We start from the raw sequence: 21,488 nt of genomic DNA, 5'->3' as shown, positions 1-21,488 counted from the left end.
GATATTTTGTGTCTGAAAGGAGTTGTAATTTATCACACCTGATCAACAGGTTAAGCAAGGACTATCTTGGGAAAACTGGGATAATGTCAGGCAAACTGCAACATATGGTCACCTTAATTAAATATCAGATTTTGTTACATTTGTATGTTCACATTTTTAAGCATGATAGTTATTAGGGAGCAAGTTGGATTAAATATCATTTTGTGATGCCTGGTGATTTTAATTAGGGAAACAGAATAAGCAAATATGTATAGTGGAATGAATAATGGACAGGGACCCAGGAGACTAGGATTTAAAAATAAGCCTTGAAATTCAATCACTGTCTTTGGTCAAATCATTTAACTTCTCTGAGTCTCAGTTTTCTTACCTATAAAATGGAAATATATCAATTCTTCACATGATAGTGTTAGAAGGTGGTAAAAAATGTGAAGCTCAGAGTGGTGGCCCTCACTTATAGTCCCCCCTACTTGGGATGCTGAGGGTAGGAGGATCATTTGAGCCCAGGAGTTGGACGCCAGCCTGGCAACATAGTGAGATTCTGTTTCTAAAAATAAAATGTCCAAGTACCTAACATAGTATCTGTCTAATAATGAATGCTTGATAAAAGGTTATTTGAATTTGCCAGTATTTCAGTTAATTGAAAGGCAAGCAAAATGGAAGTTTTACACTTATTTTCTTTGTAAAAACTTAAAAGATTTTTGGCCCAGTGCGGTGGCTCATACCAGTAATCCCAGCACCCTGGAAGGCTGAAGTAGGAACTCACTTCAACTCAGGAGTTCAAGATCAGCCTGAGCTCTGAGGGTGACCCTGTCTCTATTAAAAATAGAAAAATTAGTTGGGAATTGTGGTGGGTGCCTGTAATCCCAGCTATTTGGGAGGCTGAGTCAGAAGGATCCTTTGAACCTGGGAGTTTGAAGTTGCTGTGAGCTAGGACTCTAGACTATGACAAAAGAATGTGACTCTGTCCAAAAAAAAATTTTTTTTTCCTTATCTTCTATGGCCAACCCTATCATTGGTATTATTATTATTATTTTTTTAATAATGAGTGAAGTTGTGGAGTGGAGGCAAAACAAAGATTAGTTATAAACGCTATTGCACTTGTACCAGTCTCATATTGCATTGAAGCGAGCATCAGATATCACATTATTTCACCCAGAAATATTTCAGTACGTATCATTATGGATTCCTTATTTTTTAATATCATACCATTGTTATCCTAAAACTAATGGTAATTACCTTATCTTCAAATACCTACTATCCAAATTTCCAATTCTAACAGTTTTTTTCTAGTCTTTTTTTTTTTTTTTAAATTTAGGGTCCACTTAAAGTTTAGTAATCATTTGTTCTTGGTTGCTATCTTTTAAATTTTGCTGAAACTAAAGATCATTCCCCAGGTATTTATTTTTTCATTGTAATATGTTTGCTAAAAAAAAAATACAGGTTTCTTCCTGTACAATGTTCTTTAGTGTTCCACAGATTACAAACCCATGGTGCAGTTTAATATGTACCTCTGTCCTATTTCCTGTAAATTAGTAGGTGAAACTAGAAGATGTTCAAATTCAGATTTGATTCTGCTTTCCTTTGCTTTTGGCAAGCCAATTTCACAGGTAATGTTGTGTTCTTCCGTCAGGAAGCACATACTGCTCGGTTGACTATTTTTATGATGTTAGCAGCTGTTGCTATTTAATTGGTATTCAATGTGGAGATCCATTTGTTTATTAGGCATTTTAAATTTATTCCTGATCACATAAAATTCACTTTTTAAAAACTTTTGTAAGTGGTCAGAGTTGTAATTAAGATAAAGATATAATTAAGAAGAGTAACAGGGCCAGCTGCAGTGGCTCATACTAGCACTCTGAGAGGCCAAGGCCAGTAGATCACATGAGCTCAGGAGTTCAAGACCAGCCTGAGCAAGAGTGAGGCCCCCATCTCTAAAAAAAAAATAGCCAGGCTTTGTGGTGGGTGCCTGTAGTCCTAGCTACTTGGGAGGCTGAGGCAAGAGAATCACTTGAGTCCATGAGTGTGAGGTTGCTGTTAGCTATGACACCACAGTAGTCTACTGAAGATGACAAAGTGAAACTCTGTCTCAAAAAAAAAAAGGAAAAGAAAAGAAAAGAAAGAGTAACATCAGTTATGCCTACATATTCCAACATCTAACATTGTACTATCTCACATTATAGATGTGGTTATTGATTGTTAGGAGGGAGCAAAAATAGAAACTTTATAATGATATAAATGAAAGATGATTACAATATTATTTTCACAGACTCTTTTAATATAAATAGCTCTATGAGTTTTACTGCATAATAATTAATAACCTCCTATATTGCTAAATACACAAAATGTAATAAAGCTTATCTACACTAACATCCACTAAATTTTTCATTACTTCTTGCCCTTGAATTCCAATAATTAAATTGTACTAATCTATAGCTTCCTTTCCAGGAACAAACAATGTATTCTTCCTCCATTGCTGTGCCCTTTGGTCATCACTAATGTAATACTATTATTTTAAAATGAAATTATGGTCCTATAACCAGTAGGCAAGCACTTTGAGTTGCTTCTACAATAATGGTGATTAACTTTGGATGAACCAGTCATAATCTCCTGTCCAATTCCTGGTCAAGAAATAACATGTTGCCATTTGACAACTGGCAAAGATTAACAGTCAGCTGTGGCCACTGCACTGACTGACTCACTTGGGGATTTAAACCATGACCTTGGCCTCATTATCGTGCTGTTATAATCTACTGAGGAAAATAGCTGCAAAAATAAATTCTGAAAACAGAGAGTAAAAAATAGTGCTATTTGTGTCTACCAGACTAAACCACTGTGCATCTGTGTCCTTTGATTAATTCTATTAGCAGGTGTTTTAGATATGGACTAACTGAAGGCAGGATATCTTCCTGAAAATCAAAGCTGATCATGTCAGTTCTCTGGCTAAAAATCCTCTATTCCTGTCTAATGATTATAGACAAGTTCAAATTCTTTAGCATCACATATAAGGTTGAAACATATGCTGTATTCTCTAGCTTTATTCATGCTCTCTACCCTTTTTTCATGCTTCATAATCTTCAGTGTTTTTCTCATTATTTTGTGGCTGTTCATATATTCAGTATGTACTTGTTAAGCCTTTATAATACACAGAGGATGCCAAAAAATGTATACACATTTTAAAGAAGGAAAAAAACTATATTAAGATTGTGATACTCAAGTTGTGTTTGACTTCTTGAGCAATAACAAGAGGTGCTCAAAACGTGACTTGTATTTATCTTTTATTAACAGTATATTTTGAGTATTATAATTTTAATACAGTTTTTTCCTTTCTTAAAATGTGTATACATTTTTTTTTTGGCACCCTCTGTATGAGACACTCTGATAGGCCCTAGGGAAACTGGAGTGAAAGGCGCATTCTTTGATCTTAAAAAACTCATAGTCCAGTTGAGAAGACAGGCAAGGAGATACATGGCTACAATACACTGTGCGCAAAGTGCTATAAGCAATGTATGTACAGTGGTAAAAGAACCTGGGGCAAACAGGTAGGTGGAATAAAGGAAGAGATGAGTATATGGTGAAGACAATGAAGAAGTTAATTGACTGAAAAGGAAGTTATGGGAGAGAGGTGATACAAACTAAAGGAATATTAAATCACAGAGATGAAAAACTGCATATTCAGTAAAATGCAAGCAGATTGTTATGGTTGAAGAGGGGGAATGCGTTTGTAGGTGAGGTTGGAGGCAAGGCTAGAAAGAGTAGGAAGGAGCTGAATCCTAAAGGAATCAGTTTAGCCTGGTGAAGAGTTTAGATCTTTGTTGCACCCACTTTTCCCTCTCTTGAGAATGCCTTTCCCTTTTTCCTGTTCAACTAAAACCATTAATAATGACAAATCCTCTTCCCAGAAATTCATTGAACAAATATTTCCTGGAATGTCTACTGTGTGCTGTATACTGTTTCAGGTGCTTAGGATACCTGAATATAATTTTTTTTTTGAGACAGAGCCTCAAGGTGTCACCCTGGGTAGAGTGCGGTGGCATCACAGCTCACAGCAACCTCCAACTCTTGGGCTCAAGCAATTCTCCTGCCTCCACCTCCCAGGGAGCTGGGATTACAGGCACCTGCCACAATGCCCGGCTTATTTTGGTTGTAGTCGTCATTGTTGTTTGTAGCCACTTGAGCCACAGGCACGGAGCCTTGAATACAATTCTTGCTGTGTACTTGTGTTTCTATTCTACTAAGGGGAAACAGATGATCAATGATAAGCATAACAAACTGGTATATTATTTAACTTGGAGTAAGAATATAATTGTCAGAGAGTGGTAAGTGCTATGGAAAAAAAGAAAAAGGCAGGGTAAGGTAAGGGAGACTGTAGTAATCATGGAGGGTGTTGGACAGGCTAGAATATTAAATAGGATAGAAAATTGAGCAAAAATTTGAAGGAGAGGGAGTTAGCCAGGTGAGTATCCTAGTGAAGAATGTACTAGGTAGAGAAAATAGCTCGAGCAAAGCTTAAAACAGCGATTCTCAACCTGTGGGTTGTGAACCACAGGAACTTTATTAATGGGTTGCGGTATTAGGAAGGTTGAGAACCACTGGCCTAAAAGAAAGTATCATGTGGCACTTATAAGCCCAGAAGGAGATTAACTCTTACAAATAAAGTAGGAAGCCACCCTGAGATTTTGTCCAGTAGAGTTTTATGAACTAATGTTTTAAAGGCTTGGTTTTGTGTGTGTGTGTGTCTGTGTTTTTGAGATAGGGTTTTACTCTGTTGCCCTGGCTAACGCGCAGTAGTGTTTTCATAGCTCATTGCAACCTCAGACTCCTGGGCTCAAGGGATCCCTCTGCCTCAGCCTCCTGAGTAGCTGAGATTACAGGTGTGTGCCACTCTGTCCATCTAATTTTTCTATATTTTTACAGAGATAGGTCTCTCTGTGTTGCTCAGGCTGGTCTATGATTCTCTGGCCTTGGCCTCCCCAAGTGTTAGGATTCCAGGCATGAGCCATGGGCACCTGGCCAAGGCTTGGTCTTAATGCTGTGTGGAGAAAAGACTGTAGAGCCACAAGCATAGAAACGTGAAGATTTGTTAGGAAAAACTGCAGACATGCCAACTGTCCAAGTATATTCATGTGCAGTAGGAGAGCTGCAAAATTCTGAGCATTGTGAAGCAGTTAGCTTTCTTAGCAAAGTACTAAGCCCTCAGTAAATTCTAGTGAGGGGACTATTTTAGTTTATGACTTTATTTTTTTTCTTTTCTTGAGACAGTCTCAAGCTGTCGCGCTGGGTAGAGTGCCGGGCATCACAGCTCACAGCAACCTCAGACTCTGGCTTAAGCAATTCTCTTGCCTTAATCTCCCAAGTAGCTGGGACTACAGGCACCTGCCACAAGGCCCAGCCATTTTTATTTTGTTGTTGTTGTTGTTGTTGCAGTTGACATTGTTGTTTTAGCAGGTCTGGGCTGGGTTCAAACCCACCTGCCTTGGTGTATGAGGCTGCCATCCTAACCACTGAGCTATAGGCGCCGAGCCTGGTTTAATGACTTTAGATATACAATATTTAGTAGATTGTAAGTAGCCCTTACATGTAAAAATGTAAGTTCACAAACTCTTAGGCTTCACAGGCCTATGTGACTACAAAAAGGACTTGTGTTTAGGATTAGTTTATGGCTTGTAAATTTGAAAACTCAATGATGAAGATGGCCAGTTATTTCTAAAGTTAAACATGATATTGTAGTTTTGACACAACTTCAAATGTGTTCATACACTGAGGGACATGTTCCAAGAAAAATATGCCATACAGGATATAGGGAGATGTGATAAACATTTTAAGTAAGATGCCAAGCCAGAACAAACAAAACAGAACACCTCTAAGATCTGTACTGTGGAAAGACCAAAAGATAGAAAGCTTGTGAAGTTATTTCACTTTCTTTAGTTCTGAGTCTAGCAATGCTATATTAACTCGGGGTGACTATTTTGAAAAGTAGCTCATTTAGGCTAAGGTCCATTAAAAAATTCAGTATGATATATATTCTATCTATCTGATTTAAAAATATTGTGACAAATTTTTATTTTGTAAAGGTCTGTGAATAATCATGGAAGATGATTTTAATATACTTCCCCTCCCAGATTTCTCTTTAATTGCAAAACATTTCTAGTTGTAGTGAAGACTGTAAAAAGCAATCAGTAATCCCACTCACTTCTGCTTGAATCCTGTAAAAAGTCAGGTATCTTGGTGATAGGGCTTATGCCCATTATATTTCATTAGCTGACACTGACAGGCAGGGAGTTAGGGGATGGTGGTTTGCAGGGAGAAAACAGCCTCAGGTTCTCAGCATGCCAACTGTGACAGGTAGAAAACAGTGCGTAGTCCCAGGAGGTGACCTTTTACTGTAAAGGAAGCCAAAATTGTCCAGTTTGGATAACTACTTTTAAGTTCACATTTTATGTATCAGAATAACTGACCTATTTTACCATCGAAGTTTCAACCTCAAAGCAGTGTGTGTATTCTGGTTTCTAATTCTGCTTGGGTTGATGCCTGGGGGTGGGAGGTGGTACTATTTTCAAATTTGGCTCAGAAATAGTTGAATAAGGTAGAGTGTTACACTCATTCCTCTTGATTATTTTTAGTTCTGTTCACATTTAAGGAGGTTCTTGGTGTATTTTAGTAGCATTTAGGGTTTCCTAAGCTAAAGTTGAAGATTTGGTATTTACTAAGTACCTGTCGTTGCATAGGAGAGGAAAGTGTGGATAGTAAAACTCAATATTTCAATTTTAGGTAATTCAATTCAAAATGCAATTCTCTTTATAAGTGTTCTTTTTGCTTGTTTTCTACTGCTTAGTTATGATTTTTTTCTCCTCCATTATCTATTTTGTAATGCACATAGTGTAGTTCTCAAACTTTGCTATACCTTAGTCACTTGAAGAAATTTCAAACTATACCCATAGCCGGGGGTCCTAACCTCAGAGATTGATTTATTTGGTCTAGGGTTGGGCCCAGATCAAATGGTATTTTTAAAAAGCGACCCAGGTGATTTTAATGTACAGTTAGGGCTGAAAACCATCATGGTTTTGAACCGGAGTAAAAATATCTAGGTTCTAGTTTCACCTCTGCAGTATACTAGATGACTGTTCTTCCTCTTCGAATTTCCACAGGATAATGAGGTTGGATTACAGATTTATAAAATTTCTCTAACTCTAAAATGAAATTAAATAGAGATTCATATGATCTCACCTGGTTTGCTCTGCTCTAAAGAGATGAAAACCCTATTATTTAGAGTATGAGAGTCTTGTTTGAGACAGGTAGGTAATAATAATATTAATAATTAAAAAAGCACTTAAGTAAACTTTTTCCTCTTCCCAATCTTAAGGCAAGGAAGAAAAGAAAAATAGAAATTTAAGCTTAGAAATCACAAGAGACTTCTAGGTCTGCTTTCTCTGTCCCCAGCTCTTTTAAATTGGGAGCTAGTAAGATGGTACCTGGGGAAAAGGGCGGGGAGGGAGAAGACTTACTACTTGCCAGAGGTAAATATAATACAAACCCCAAAGGCTTTGGATTACTCATCAGACTATAATCCAGCCTGCTACTATACTGCGCGAGTGTGGAAGGCTGGGTAGGGGTGTGCACACCCTCCTGTCAGCCACAGCGCTGGCTCAGAGAGCCCGGAGGAAGGGCTGATCCCCGGCGATCCTCCGCAGCCCGGGCTGCCCCGCCCCGCCCCGCCCGCAAGGTTGTCTGGGCGGCGCCCAGCCCCAAGCAGAGCAGAAGGCTGCCGCGGCCACCCCCGCTCTCCAGGAGCTGGTTTTCCGTGTACCTTCGTCCTCTGTCGCTGAGCCCATCTTTGTGCTTCTGACTCTAACTCGCTCTCCTCGCTTCTCTGCCTCTTCTTTCTAGAGAGAGCCCCATAAGGGACCGAACAGACGGAAGCCCCTGGCCCCAGCGGATGGCGCTCGGGACGGTTCCTAGTCCTTTCACCCTTAGAGCCTCGCGTAGTCTTCATTTTCACACCCCTCGCGGACAAGCCTGGCTCTCCCAATCTCTCCTCCACGCTCTTTCGCTCCCCGCGCCTCGCACCTCTCCCCACCTTCTCTGCCACCAGCACAGTCTCCCAGAACTTCCTCACTCGCGGGCCTCTCGCCCGGTCCCAGCTCCGGCCCTACCCGCGCTCCCCACTCTCACACTTCCCTTCCCCCTCCGGTAATCCCTAGAGGACCCCTCTGCGCTCTTACCTCTTCCCAGACACCATCCCAGACACCCTAGGGACCTCGCCCCCACGGACCCCCTCAGCACCCTGCCCCGCCCCCTGTGCGCTCACTCTCTAGCCTGGGGACTGACACTCGGCCGTCTCCCCCACCCCTCGTCACACTCCTGAGTCTTCAGACCTGACTCTCTGGAGCTTCACTACATTCTCAGGCTCCCCGCCCCGCCGCGATACCTCAGGCGCCCCCACACGCACACACCTTTACCTCCCCACCTGCCACACCTGGCACCCCTCCCCCGTCCTAGAACACCTCGGGCGCCCGCTCACACGCACACATTCCCCACGCTGTGGTCCGGGGGAACTCGGGCGCCCCTCCCCCACATTAACATTTCCCCGGCGCCCGCGGCCCGGCCCCGCCCGGCCCCAGTCCTCAGACCGTGCTGGGGAGGGGTGGCCGCCGCCCGCGGGGCGGCCGTCTTGCCTTGCCTGGAGGCTGGGAGGTGACGCGGCCACCGCGGGAAGAGCCCGCTAGGCGCAGGGGCAGAGGAGCAGGCGGCGGCACAGAGCAGCGGCGGCGCGGGGAGCGCGGGCCCTCCGCGCCGACTCCATGGACCCAAGGGGCGGAGGCGGCAGCGGCTGAGCGACCCCGGGCGCGTGATGAGGACGGGAGGGCGCTGGACCCTGCTAGGGGTTGGACCTCGCTAGGATCCCGATGTTGGCAGTGTAGGGGTCCCGGCCCTGGGGCTCTTGCCACTAGCTCTTGTCTTGGCTTCCCGGCTTTCGCTTCTCCACTCTTAACCCGGGTAGGGGGTGGGGTGGGGGCGGGGTCCCTCGCGGCAGTCCCAGACCTAGCGACCCTCTCCCGGGCGTTTCTCTAGGAGTGCTCCCTCCGCGGAGCTCTGGAGCCCTGTGACGCGTTAGCCGGCGGGACGGCTGGGCTGCTTCTCTGGGAAATTGCCCGCTTCCCCACTACCCTCCCGGTTCCCGCCTGGGTGCCTCTTTGGCCAGCGGGACGGTAGCCTCCGGGCGTTCAAAGCGAGTTCCCGGGACTCCTCCGGGGGGCTGTTCCCAGGACCCCCCCTTTCCCCTCAGAGGCGGCGTGCGCCCCCCACCCCCGCAGGACACACTCGCATCCCGGCCCGCGCGCCGCCCTCCTGCCTGCTCTCCAGTCACCCCACCCTTAGCTTGTCCGCGCCACCTTACTCCACCACCCTCCCCCGCCGCTCCGCGTACTCCGCGTCCGGGCCTCCTGCTCCTCTCTTTTCCGAACAGCTCACTTGCCAGCCCTTCGCCCCCGGGAAGAAGAAACATTTCCCGGAGCGCACTCCTGGGCCCTCCCTCCTCCGCTTTCGCCCTCCCCTCCCCCCCGCTTTCTTGGGGGAGGGGGGCTGTCGCCTCGGATTGAAGGCCATTGATTTGTATGTATTTGTCCCAGCGCCGGAGGCTGCCCCAGCCGCCAGCGCCGGTGCCGCCGCTGCTAGTGGAGTTGCCTCCCTGCTTCCCTAGGGTGGTTCAGTTCCACCAAACATGTCGGCTCCTGTCGGGCCCCGGGGCCGCCCGGCTCCCACCCTGGCGGCCTGTCAGCCGCCCCTGCAGCCCGAGATGCCGGACCTCAGCCACCTCACGGAAGAGGAGAGGAAAATCATCTTGGCCGTCATGGATCGACAGAAGAAAGAAGAGGAGAAGGAGCAGTCCGTGCTCAAGTAAGGACACGGCTCCATATTCCCGCCTCTCTCCCTGCCCTCCGCCCCCCTCGACCGCTGCCTTGCGGCCGCCCGCACGCCCGGGATCGCCGTCCTCCCTCCCGCTGGAGGCGCCCGGGCCACGAGGGCTGCGGCCAGCGCCAGCCGCCGGGGCTGCTTGCTGGGCGTTTGAGCGCGGGGTGTGTGTCAGGGAGGGAGGGCGCCGAGACCCGCTGAGGTGAGGGTGGCGAGCCTTTGGCCGGCGTCATTTTCCCCGGCGCCCTTCCGGCTTTCCCCGCGGGTCAACTCGGCTCCGGGACCCCGGCCTGGCTGCGGCCGAACCCGGGGTCTGCGCTTCCCTTCTCTTTTTCCCGCCGCCTCCGCGCGGAGGCAGTGACTGGGGCACCGAATCCAATATGGCCGTGCACAGGTGCTCCCTGGCCGGACCTGGGCGAAGGCGCGCCGGCCCGGGTTGCGGACGCCGCCAGGGGCCCCTAGTCGGAAGCCTCCGCCGGGAGCCTCCTCCCTCGACGCGGGGAACAGCACAGCTGCCCACGGTGGCCGCGGGCAGGCGGGCGGCGGCGCGGGCGAGGGGCCTAAGCTCTGTCGCGTCTCGGGTGGGTGTGCGGCCGCCGCCATCTTCCAGCCCCTCCCCCTCGGCGGGTGCTAACACCCTGCACTCTGCCGCTCTTCCTGTTTGCAACTAGTAAATCAGTTTAATCCTGGAGTCTCCGGTTCCTATCTTAACTGCAGTTTGGGATGTTCCCTGCCTTCTGAAGTTCTACTGTTTGTGCGCACAGTCTAAGCAGCTGGGGTTTTTCCAAGGGTGGGAGGAGTGAAAGCAGCACCCGGCGCCGGTTTAGCGGCTGTGTAACTTCAGCACCAGGGAACTGTCCAGACGGTTTTCTTTAGCTTTGAGGATCATTTTCAGCGTAGCAAAGAGATTTGTTTCTACAGGTTTGCTTTTAAATGTTTTATGATTATTTGATTTCTCAGTTACTACGTGAAAGAGATTGTGTAGAAGATGTGTAACCTTTTTGTTTTTCGAACGCATCTTTTTTCTCTACTCGAAATGAGTTATTCACCAAGAGATTAACTTGTACAGGATCGCAGAGTTCTTTTGAGTATCATCAAATATACTTTCCCTATATTCTACACAGAAACACACAATTGAAAGTGTAGATTTCCTATGAAGGAACTAATACACTGACCTCTACTCAGGTAAATTTTAAAAACAGGTTGTTGAATTTAGTATTCTTTCATGTACTTACAAAGAATTTCCTCTGTAAGTATATCTATACATACTTTCATGAACAATATTAACTTAAATAATTTATGGTGACAAGCATATCAAATATCTATAAATCTTAGAGAAGTATACTAGTTCTCACAAATTTTGGAGGACTAAAAGAGCAAATTATACCCAGCATGGTAACTGAAATTAGGAATTTCTTCTTCAAAACTAATTTCTGGGTTTGAAGACTTATTTGGAAGTGTTATTAGGCTTGGGATATGAATACTTATTCGGGAGTGTTATTTATTACTTATTATTAGGTTTGAGTTTGAGTACTTATTTGGGAGCGTTATTTATTTTTAGGCTTGGGATATGAAAATGATTAAGAGATTTAAGCAATTTATTCTCATTAATGAAAGAACAAAACATTGTTTTAAAGAGCTTTTGAGCATATGCCTAACTTTCCTTAACTTTATTATGTATATTAACAATACCAAGCTTTTTGATGACTTAGAGTTTGATACTTACGTGCATGAATTTATACTTTTTATCATAATTGCTACATCAGTGTTGCCAGTATGATGGCGAAATAAATTGTAGTTTTATTTCCTTGACCTACACATTTAAATGTAAATGTTTTAATGGTACGCTAAATCATAATGTTTGTTAGCTAATTCACTATAGTTTATGTAGTTTATAAACAGACCATAAAAAATACAGCCTGTTCACTGTTTCAATATATAGAAATTAAAACTATTGAATTAGTAGTACTCAAAATAAACAGTATATTTTATTAGAAAAGCATAAAAGGGTTTTTTAGGTAGCTACGTGTGTATGTATTACATTTATATGTAGACCTACATACAATTCAAATACATATAGTGTCTTTGTATCCATATTTTCATAGTTTAGGTAGAAACAAACATTTTTAAAACATCTCCATACAATGTATTAAGATTACATTGATGAAAAATATATATCCATATTATTTTAAATATTTATTTGCATTTCTCCCTAACTTAGTCTTAGAAAGAGGTATTACCTCAAAATGGCCTATATTTTCAGAATTGTTTTTATATTCATTCTAACAAGAAGTTATATGGAGGTTGCAGCATAATATATTTGGCATTTTAGTTTTAAATGTTCTTTAAATATTTTTTAATAAGAGAAGTTGAGACAAGTAATATGAGGAAAGAATAGAATTTATAATAGAATTGTAGTAATGAGAGATAGAATTTTGAAGAATTTGATGATTTATTAATAATATATTATTAATATTGGTGATTAAATAATGAATATAGCATGTAAGAAAAGATAATACTAATATTCTTTGGTAATAACTACTTCCCATAAAGTTTTAGCGCCCATGTATCTGGTTATGACTATGCTATCCTTTGTTTCTCTTTAGTGATGTCCCTTTTAATTGCATGTTTACTTTTCTGAAAGAATGAAGTAGGTAGCAAGAAATAAATTGAAACAACTATGTTAAAAAGTAAGTTTGATGTGTGAAGAGGTTAAAACTGTTGGATAAAAATGCTTTGGCATGATCTGTGAGTTTCAGTGTTTATATTAAGTATTCATGCAGTGTGGGGCGTGCATGTCCAAGGGCATCACAAGATGATATATTGGAATATAGGAAGAAAGCATTAAAACTTCTATTTCTGTTTTTATTTGAAAAAGAAAGAAATCAAACTTTGTTCATATGTTTAATATATAGATTGACAAAACTACAGTGTGTTTAATTTATGAGTAAATATGAAAGTATGAATAATGAGTAATGGAATATGAATAATATTTTATATTATATAAAATATAGTCTTTTATATTAAAAGATTCATGTCTGAGATATTTTTAATGAGAGGTATCAGGACAGAGTAAGACCAGAAATCTCTCTCCTTAGGAGTCTGAATAGTTAAAAACTATTTATACTTAATTATTAGTAATTTCTTCAAAGCTAGCTGAACATCCACATACTCAGTGAAGTTTTCTCTCATCATTAAATGCTATAATTTTGGCCAGGTGTGGTGGCTTAGGACTCTGGGAGGCTGAGACAGGTAGATTGCTTAAGCTCAGGAGTTGGAGACCAGACTGAGCAAGAGTGATGATTACAACCCCCCTCCACCCCAGACGCCTGACCGTCGCAACTAAAAATAGAAAATACAAAAACTGTCCCGGCATAGTGGTAGGCTTCCCTAGTCCTAGCTACTTGGGAGCCTGAGGCAAGAGGATTGCTTGAGCCCAAGAATTTGAGGTTGCTGTAAGCTATGACAGTCCATGGCACTCTATGGGATGTGATAGAGTGAAACTGTATCAAAAAAAAATGAGTGAGATATTTTAATTTTGGAAGCATTTTTACATCTCAGTAGGTACCTGTCAATAATTAATTTTTTTATCTTTATGTGAATTCTTGTAGCAGTTTTACTTTGGGTAATTCAGTATATCGGTAAAATTTATAATGTCATTTTGCTGATTAATGTTTTTAAGCTTTGTCTCTTAAGACTGTAAACTTCTTGAGGGAAAGAATCAAAATATATCTTTTATGAATTTGTTTTGCAGCATCCTTAACATCTGCATGTAATACATAACTAATAAATAATGTTGATTTGAATTGTGGTAATGTTAATGAGATAGTATATCAATTTTGTGGGATTTTTGAAAGAAAAACATAATTTATTAAAAGTTGAATTTCCAGTGAGTTTTTTGGTGTGTGTGGTATTGTGAAAAAAATGTATGAGGAAAGCAAACTCACTAAAAACAATAGAAATACATTCACTGAGTAAATATTTATTGAGTTTCTACTGTGTATGTATGTATTAAATTGTGTTTCTTGATACATATGTATATTTTGTATATATATATATGTAATCTTTTCATTCTGAGTTTAGAGTTTCTGTTAAAGGAATAATTTGAAACTCAAATAAAGGAAGGCAATAAGTAAAAATTTCCATGATAGATTAAGGTTAACACTTAGCTTATATTAGTACATATGTGAGCAGTTCTAATTTTTTATGATGATTCAATTTTTGAAGTACTTTCCAAGATCAATTTATAAATTCTTTTTTTTTTGAGACACAATCTCATACTATTTATGGACCAGAGTAGAGTGCTGTGGTGTCAGCCTAGCTCACAGCAACCTCAGACTCCTGTGTTCAAGTGATCTCTTGCCCCAGCCTCCTGAATAGCTGGGAGTACAGATGCCCATAACAACTTCCCACCAATTTTTCTATTTTCAGTAGAGAGGGGTCTCTTGCTCAGGCTTGTTTCCAACTCCTGACTTCAAGTGATCCTCTCACCTTGGCCTCTCAGAGAGCTAAGATTACAGGTGTGAGCCACCCCACCAGGCCATCAGATTCTTTATTTAATACTTTTTACACACACACACAGGTACAAAATTTCTTAGCTGCTTATTTCCTCTACCCAGTGGCAACTACTATTGCCATTACATTGTATACATCTTCAGAGATAGTCTATGCATAAGAATGGATATCCAATATTGTATGTGCTTGTATATATGTGTATGTGTCCATATACATGTATGAATGTGTGGGTGTAAACATAACACAAGTGTGCCCTGCAGTTTGCTTATTTTAAGACAGAATCTCACTTTGTTCCCCTCAGTAGAGTGCCATGGCGTCACGGTTCACAGCAACCTCAAACTCTTGGGCTTATGTGATTCTCTTGCCTCAGCCTCCTAAGTAGCTGGGACTACAGGCACCAGCCACAATGCCTGTCTATTTTTAGAGACAGGGTCTCGCTCTAGCTCAGGCTGGTCTAGAACTCCCGAGCTCAAGCAATCCATCTGCCTCTTCTGTCAGAATGCTAGGATTACAGTTGGCAGTTTGCTTTTTATAAGATGGGTTCACATCTGTTAATATGTATATATTCATTCACTTTATTGGCTGCATTTTTGATGCTTGTTCTGTAATTCCTTTAATTAGCATCATTTTTATGGGTATTTGAGTTTTTTCAAAAATATTTTGTCATTAGAAACAATACTATGATGAATATTTTTGCAAGTATAATTCCCCATATGTATAAATCTTGGACCTGAATCTTAGACAAATTCCTAGAAACAAAATTGTTGGGTCAAAAGGTTGGTATACTTTACATTTTAATAAATGTTGCCATTTTTTTCTTTATATGTATAAATGACATGTCTTAAGAGTAGAATTTCTGGGCAGCGCCTGTGGCTCAAAGGAGTAGGGTGCTGGCCCCATATGCTAGAGGTGGCGGGTTCAAACCCAGCCCCAGCCATAGACTGCAAAAAAAAAAAATAAAATAAAAAATAAAAAAAAATAAAAAAAGAGTAGAATTTCTAACATCCTTGCCAACTAAGTGTGTGATAATCTTTGCCAGTTTTTCAGTGAAAAAGTACCAGTGTAGACTTAATTTACGATTTTCTTTCTTTTTTTTTTTTTTTTTTGAGACGGAGCCTCAAGCTATCCCCCCTGGGTAGAGTGCCATGGCATCATGCTCACAGCAACCTCCAACTCCTGGGCTCAAGCGAGTCTCCTGCCTCAACCTCCCAAGTAGCTGGGACTACAGGCGCCCGCCACAACGCCTGGCCATTTTTTGATTGCAGCCATCATTGTTTGGCGGGCCCAGGCTGGGGATTCGAACCCGCCACCTTAGGTGTATGTGGCTGGCGCCTTAGCGGCTTGAGCCACAGGCGCCGAGCTAATTTATGATTTTCTTATTGGTGAGAGTGAGAGTCTTTTGCGTTTGTATTTCCTTTCCCCATTAGTAATTTTTAGTGGTTTGTAGAAGCTCCTTGTATGTTATTTGTTTTAGTACCTCATTTATCCCTTTTTTTATTGGTCAAGATTTTGAAAAAAATGAATTTATTATATTTTTGTTTTATGGTTTTTGTATTTGTGACTTATTTAAAATGGTCTTTACCATTCTAACATTCAAAAAATATTTACCATATTTTCTTCTTATCTGGCATGTTATATAAATGATATAATTGAATTATGAATTCTTTTAAATAAAAGTATTTATTTTACAATGTAGATTAACATTGCTATTGCCAAAATATAACTTTTCTTTGGATTCAAAATGAATCCTAAAAAAATTTATTGACATTTTATTAGAAAATATTTATTAAATTCTTTCTGTTCTGTATTTTAAAGTAAATAAGTACAATTAAATAATACCTTTTTTTGGTCACTATATTTTGATAAAAAACTATACTGTGTGATGAAGTAGTGGAAGCAAGTGTGATGGACCAGATAAATTTGAACACAAAAACTTCACCAATTAATAACTGTAGTATCTTGCGTATATTGTTAAACTCTTGAGTTTCCTTATCTATACTACCTGAATAATAACACCTATCTTAAAGGATTGTTGTAATCATTGTAGACTGAGTGTCTTGGCACAAATAGTTGTATAATAAATGACCATTACTGTTAGCTGATGTAGATAGTACTCTTTAAGCTAATATTATCATAGTGTTCTTGGGTGAAATCTTCTCACTTTCTAAAATTTGAGAGATTTTGTTCCTTGTCTTATTAGGAAGCCCAGATACATATAAATGGCTTTTTAGTGACTTTGTTATTTGTCTAGAAGACTAGAAATAGGGAGAAGTAGAATAAGGATTTGGGAGCAGTTTCCTTAGCCCAAATTATTCTTAAGTATTCTTGTAACTAAGGCATAGCAATGAAAAAAATGCTAACACCAGATTATTGGTTATTGGCTTGATATTGATTGTCATAGGTAACAATAACTTGTCACAAGTGAATGTGACGGTACTAATTTGTGGAAACTACTTTGTACTTGTCTTTACAAAGATTTGTCTGGATCAGGTTTTTACTCTTATCATTTAACTAAAATACATATTATTTGTCTTATTCATATCATATCTGAGAACCTAGAGAACATTATTAGGTTAAGCCAGTTCTGATGCATGGTTATTGATACGCTTATCTTTACATTGCCCCTCATATATACTCAAGCTTTGTGTGTCTCTCTTGTCCGTCTGGCCTTAGCTTCAAATTTGCATCTTGAGAAAGCTCTTTTGTGGCCATGTGTAGGTAGTGCTCTCCTTTATTCTTTATCGTGACATTTTTAATATTTTCCTAATTATGCTTATCAGAATTTATGTTTTGTTTATTTACTTATTTGTAGTTTGTTTACCTTGCTAGATTATAAAGTCCAAGCAAGTTTATGCCGTGTCTGTTTTCTTCACGAGTGCAACCTCAACTTCTAATTTAGTACAGTGCCTTACACATAGTAGTACTCAAAAACACTTAGGTAGTGCATACTTTCAAGGTGAAATCCAATAAAACAAAAAAGAAATGTTTACTTTTGTAGTAGTACCCTTATTTTTGAAATTAAATGTAATTTTTAAACATTGCCCAATTTTGCTTACTTTATCAGGAAGCAGATTATAGTGTTTGTGTATGATTGTACCTCATCTTTCTTTTGGACTAAGATCATATCTTTTTGACTAGAAAATAAAACAATATTGTCATGTCATTTTTAAATTTAAAGAATATTAGGAACTAAGGAATATATATTGGTTTAAAAATGACTACTTTCACAGAATTAAAAAATTTTCTTTGTGTTTAGCAGAGCTGAATGGTAAGTAATGAGTAATGCACAGAATGCTTTGGATACAAATAGTTCATGTCCTCCAGGGGCACACACTTCAAGGCCAACCACAATCATATGAATACATAGAAATGTGAAGTATCATGTAAAAAAAATAATAGTGTTTTTAGTACATTTTACCTGTAGTAAAAATGTGGTATTATTTGAGGGTGTCATACAGTTTATCCCAGGTGTCCTCAAACTTATGGCCTGCAGGCCACATGCAGTCCACCTAGGACATTTATCTGGCCCACCGGCTGTTTTTGCTGCCGCTGCCTGTCCTGCTTAGCAGCCAACTCATCCTGGAGCCCGCAGTCCGGCCCTCCAATGGTCTGAGGGACAGTGAACTAACCCTATGTTTAAAAAGTTTGAGGACCTCTGGTTTATCCTGTTAAAATCTCTGGAATATCCTAGATTATAAAGACTTTTGTATTCTCTAATCACTTAATTGCAGATATCTCTAGGTGTTGAAATACTTTTAACCATTTTCAATTTAAGGAAGTCATTGTAAGAAACATGATGAACCCCAATTAAAATATTGCATAAGTGCTGGGAGACCACTGTGCACAGTGTAGCATAAATATATTTATGCAAGAAGAGCACCTAATTCAATCTTGGAGAGATGACATCTAGGCTGAGTCTCGAAGGAGTGAGTAGATGTTAGCTGGCAAATGAAGATAGTCCAAGCAAAAGTCCTAAAACTCCTAAGTCACCCTCTCCCTGAAAACCCTTCATTTATGAAAGAGACAGGGTGTCGTCCAGAAACTCACTTGAAGTGGTGCAGAAGTTTAAATGGAAGTGAGTCAGTAGAGGATACTGGAGAAGTGGCAAGGGTCAGAGCTTAAAAAACCTTACATGCTGCTATTCTTTTGGTTTGGATTTATTCCTGAAGGCAGTGGGGTGTCAATGAGGGATTTTAAGCATGACACAATGTAATCAGAATTTTGTTGGAAGTAAAGTACTTTTGCATTAATAATGCGTTGATGACAAGGTATAATGCTAGAGACAAGGGCACTGGTTAGGAGATTGTTAGAATAATCCAGGTGATAAATGAAGAAGATATCAAATAAGGCAGTAGAGGTGGAGGTGGAGAGTCAAGACAGATTTTCAAAAAAATTTAGACTCCCACATTGCCGAGGTTTGACAGGGTTAGGTAAGCCCTTATGATGCCTGACTTGCTTAACTAACTACTATATGTCTGCTCATCTCACTCATGGTTACCTCTGTGAACTCAGTGTTCTCTTGAAGGGATAGTTGTGAAGTGGCTTCTTTTATCGTTTTAGTTAACCTAGGGAGTTTTATAACATGAAGATGAGTATGAAGATGAGTACTAGAAATGACTACAACAGGGATATAGTGAGGTGGGTGGAAAATAATAGAACCACAGTAAAATGGGCAAAAAGAGAAGAGGGGACAAAGGAAAAGCGAGAGAAAGAGCATGATTTCCTATTTAAACCCTACTTAATAGCTTTTAAAATGTTTTCTACTGGATATATTCATACCCTGGAACCTTTTCCAAACTCCTGTCTGTCATCCTTTTACTAAACATTCCTTACCTCATCAATAACTTAGTGAATTTCTTACTCTCTGGTTTTGTTTTATTCCTTGAATATTTTAAACACAATGTTTGTTTTATAGGTGAGGCTTACCTAGGATAACTTTCTTTCCTTGTATGTATTCCTTCACCACCTGTAGGGGAATTTTGGAAATGTGTGTGTATTTTAGGAAAATACAGAGAGGAGATTAGCTATGGAAATGACATATAAAAATTGTGAAGATTCTGTGCTGTTTTATAAGAGCTTATTAGGTTATTATAGGATTTTAGAAAGTATTTATATTATGAAAAGGAGATAAATTTTATTGGATTTTGTGATGAGAATTTCCAGAAGTAGGATTGGATGCAGGGTTGTGGAAAGGGAAAAGTTAAGAAATGGTTTACACCCAGGAGTGATAAAATATTCTTTTGCCTAATTTTTTTCTAGTACTGTAGTACCTACAAAATTGAAAGCAAATAGATAGTATAAGTTAATTAGCCAAGAACTAACAACTTTTTTTTTATTAAATGATAGCTGTATACATTAATGCAAACATGGGGTACAGTGTAGTGTTTTCATATACAATTTGAAATACTTTCATCAAGCTGGTTAACATAGACTTCATGTCATTTACTTAGTCATTGTGTCAAAACATTTATATGCTAGTTCTAGAAAAGTTCACTTGTACCCTTGTTAGACAGAAATATAGGTGATCTTTCTGGTCACCCTCCCACCACCCAGCCGCCCTTCTCCCCTCCCCTTCCCCACCCCCTCCCCATATTCTTAGGCTATAATTAAGTTGTAGCTTTCATTTGAGAGCTATATATTAGTTTCATAAAAGGGCTGTGTACATTGGATACTTTTTCTTCTATTCCTGTGATACTTTGCTAAGAAGAACATTTTCCAGTTCCATCCATGTAAACATGAAGGAGGTAAAGTCTCCATTTTTCTTTATGGCTGCATAGTATTCCATGGTGTACATATACCACAGTTTATTGATCCATTCGTGGATCGATGGGCACTTGGGCTTCTTCCATGACCTGGCAATTATGAATTGGGCTGCAATAAACATTCTGATACAAATATCTTTATTGTAATGTGATTTTTTAATCTTCTGGGTATATACCTAATAATGGAATTGCAGAATTGAATGGCAGGTCAATTTTTAGTTCTCTAAGTGTTCTCCAGACGTCTTTCCAAAAGGAACGTATTAGTTTGCATTCCCACCAGCAATGTAGAAGTGTTCCGTTTTCTCCACATCCATGCCAGCAACTCTGGTTTTGGGATTTTGTGGTATGAGCTAATCTTACTGGAGTGAGGTGATATCTCAGAGTAGTTTTGATTTGCATTTCTCTAATGATTAAGGATGGTAAACATTTTTTCATATATTTATAGGCCGCACGCCTATCTTCTTTGGTGAAGTTTCTCTTCAAGTCCTTTGCCCACCTTGCGATGGGATCACTTGTTTTTTTTTGTTAATGCGTTTGAGTTCTCTATGGATTTTGATTATTAAACCTTTGTCGGAGACATAACCTGCAAATATTTTCTCCCACTCTGAGGGCTGTCTGCATGCTTTAGTTACTGTGCTCTTGGCTGTGCAGAAGCTGTACAACTTTTGTACAGTTTATGTATTTTGAACATTTATTATATCTGTATTATATATACCTGTCAAAAACAATACTGTATTTTGCCGTTTATGATGCAGTTTGTATATAATGTTAGGCACAAGAGGAAGATGGAGTTCTCTGTGTCCTGCATGTTTTCCTTCCAATTAGACTTATCTTCAGCTAGAAGAAGAAAATAGCTTGGCAGTTCCTTGCATCTTGTAATTAGGATTTCAGGCTATTAAAACTGGGAAATAAGATTATACTAAACATTATAGTTAGATAGCAGGATAACCACAGTGGTGTTTGGTGCATTGGTATTATTCTGTTGGCAGATGGAGATGATGCTCACATCTGTCTTGTTTTGTTGGTATTTGAGGTGTCTATTATCATTTTTTAATAGTTTGCTTCCTAGGCACATAAATGAAAAACCTGTTTTATCGTACATAATTCTTTTTAAACAAAAGCTGTCTTTAGCCCGAAAGAATTAATTAATGCTTTCATTAGCACAATCTTTTTGTGTGAAAAATGAATTTTGTGGTGGAAATGTCTAGGTGTTCATCAAAGCCTTGTATTCTTCTCTTGTAGAGATGTTGTTACACAGCAGCTGCCTGTCCCTGGACTACCTTTTCTTTTTTTTTTTTTTTT

At 40.2% G+C, this 21,488-nt stretch overlaps 1 protein-coding gene across 19 annotated transcripts in view; it reads left to right on the top strand.

The window, feature by feature from the left end:
- The first annotated feature begins 9,578 nt into the window (after nucleotides 1-9,578).
- The window catches only part of RIMS2 (regulating synaptic membrane exocytosis 2), a 597,279-nt gene continuing 585,369 nt past the window's right edge, over nucleotides 9,579-21,488 (top strand). For 14 of the 19 annotated variants that reach the window (XM_023517386.1, XM_023517366.1, XM_023517393.1 and 11 more), the window contains exon 1: nucleotides 9,579-9,894. In XM_023517386.1, the coding sequence (XP_023373154.1) occupies nucleotides 9,719-9,894 (176 nt within the window). In that variant the 5' untranslated portion in view covers nucleotides 9,579-9,718. The remainder of the gene's footprint in view (nucleotides 9,895-21,488) is intronic. The other 5 variants (XM_023517350.1, XM_023517346.1, XM_023517385.1 and 2 more) reach the window with 1 other exon arrangement.

This window comes from Otolemur garnettii, unplaced genomic scaffold (genome assembly GCF_000181295.1).
Source record: "Otolemur garnettii isolate 467f Iridium unplaced genomic scaffold, OtoGar3 scaffold00004, whole genome shotgun sequence".
Lineage (NCBI taxonomy): Eukaryota > Metazoa > Chordata > Mammalia > Primates > Galagidae > Otolemur > Otolemur garnettii.
Note: the sequence above shows the minus strand (reverse complement) of the source record. Positions and strands in the feature narration are given on the sequence as shown.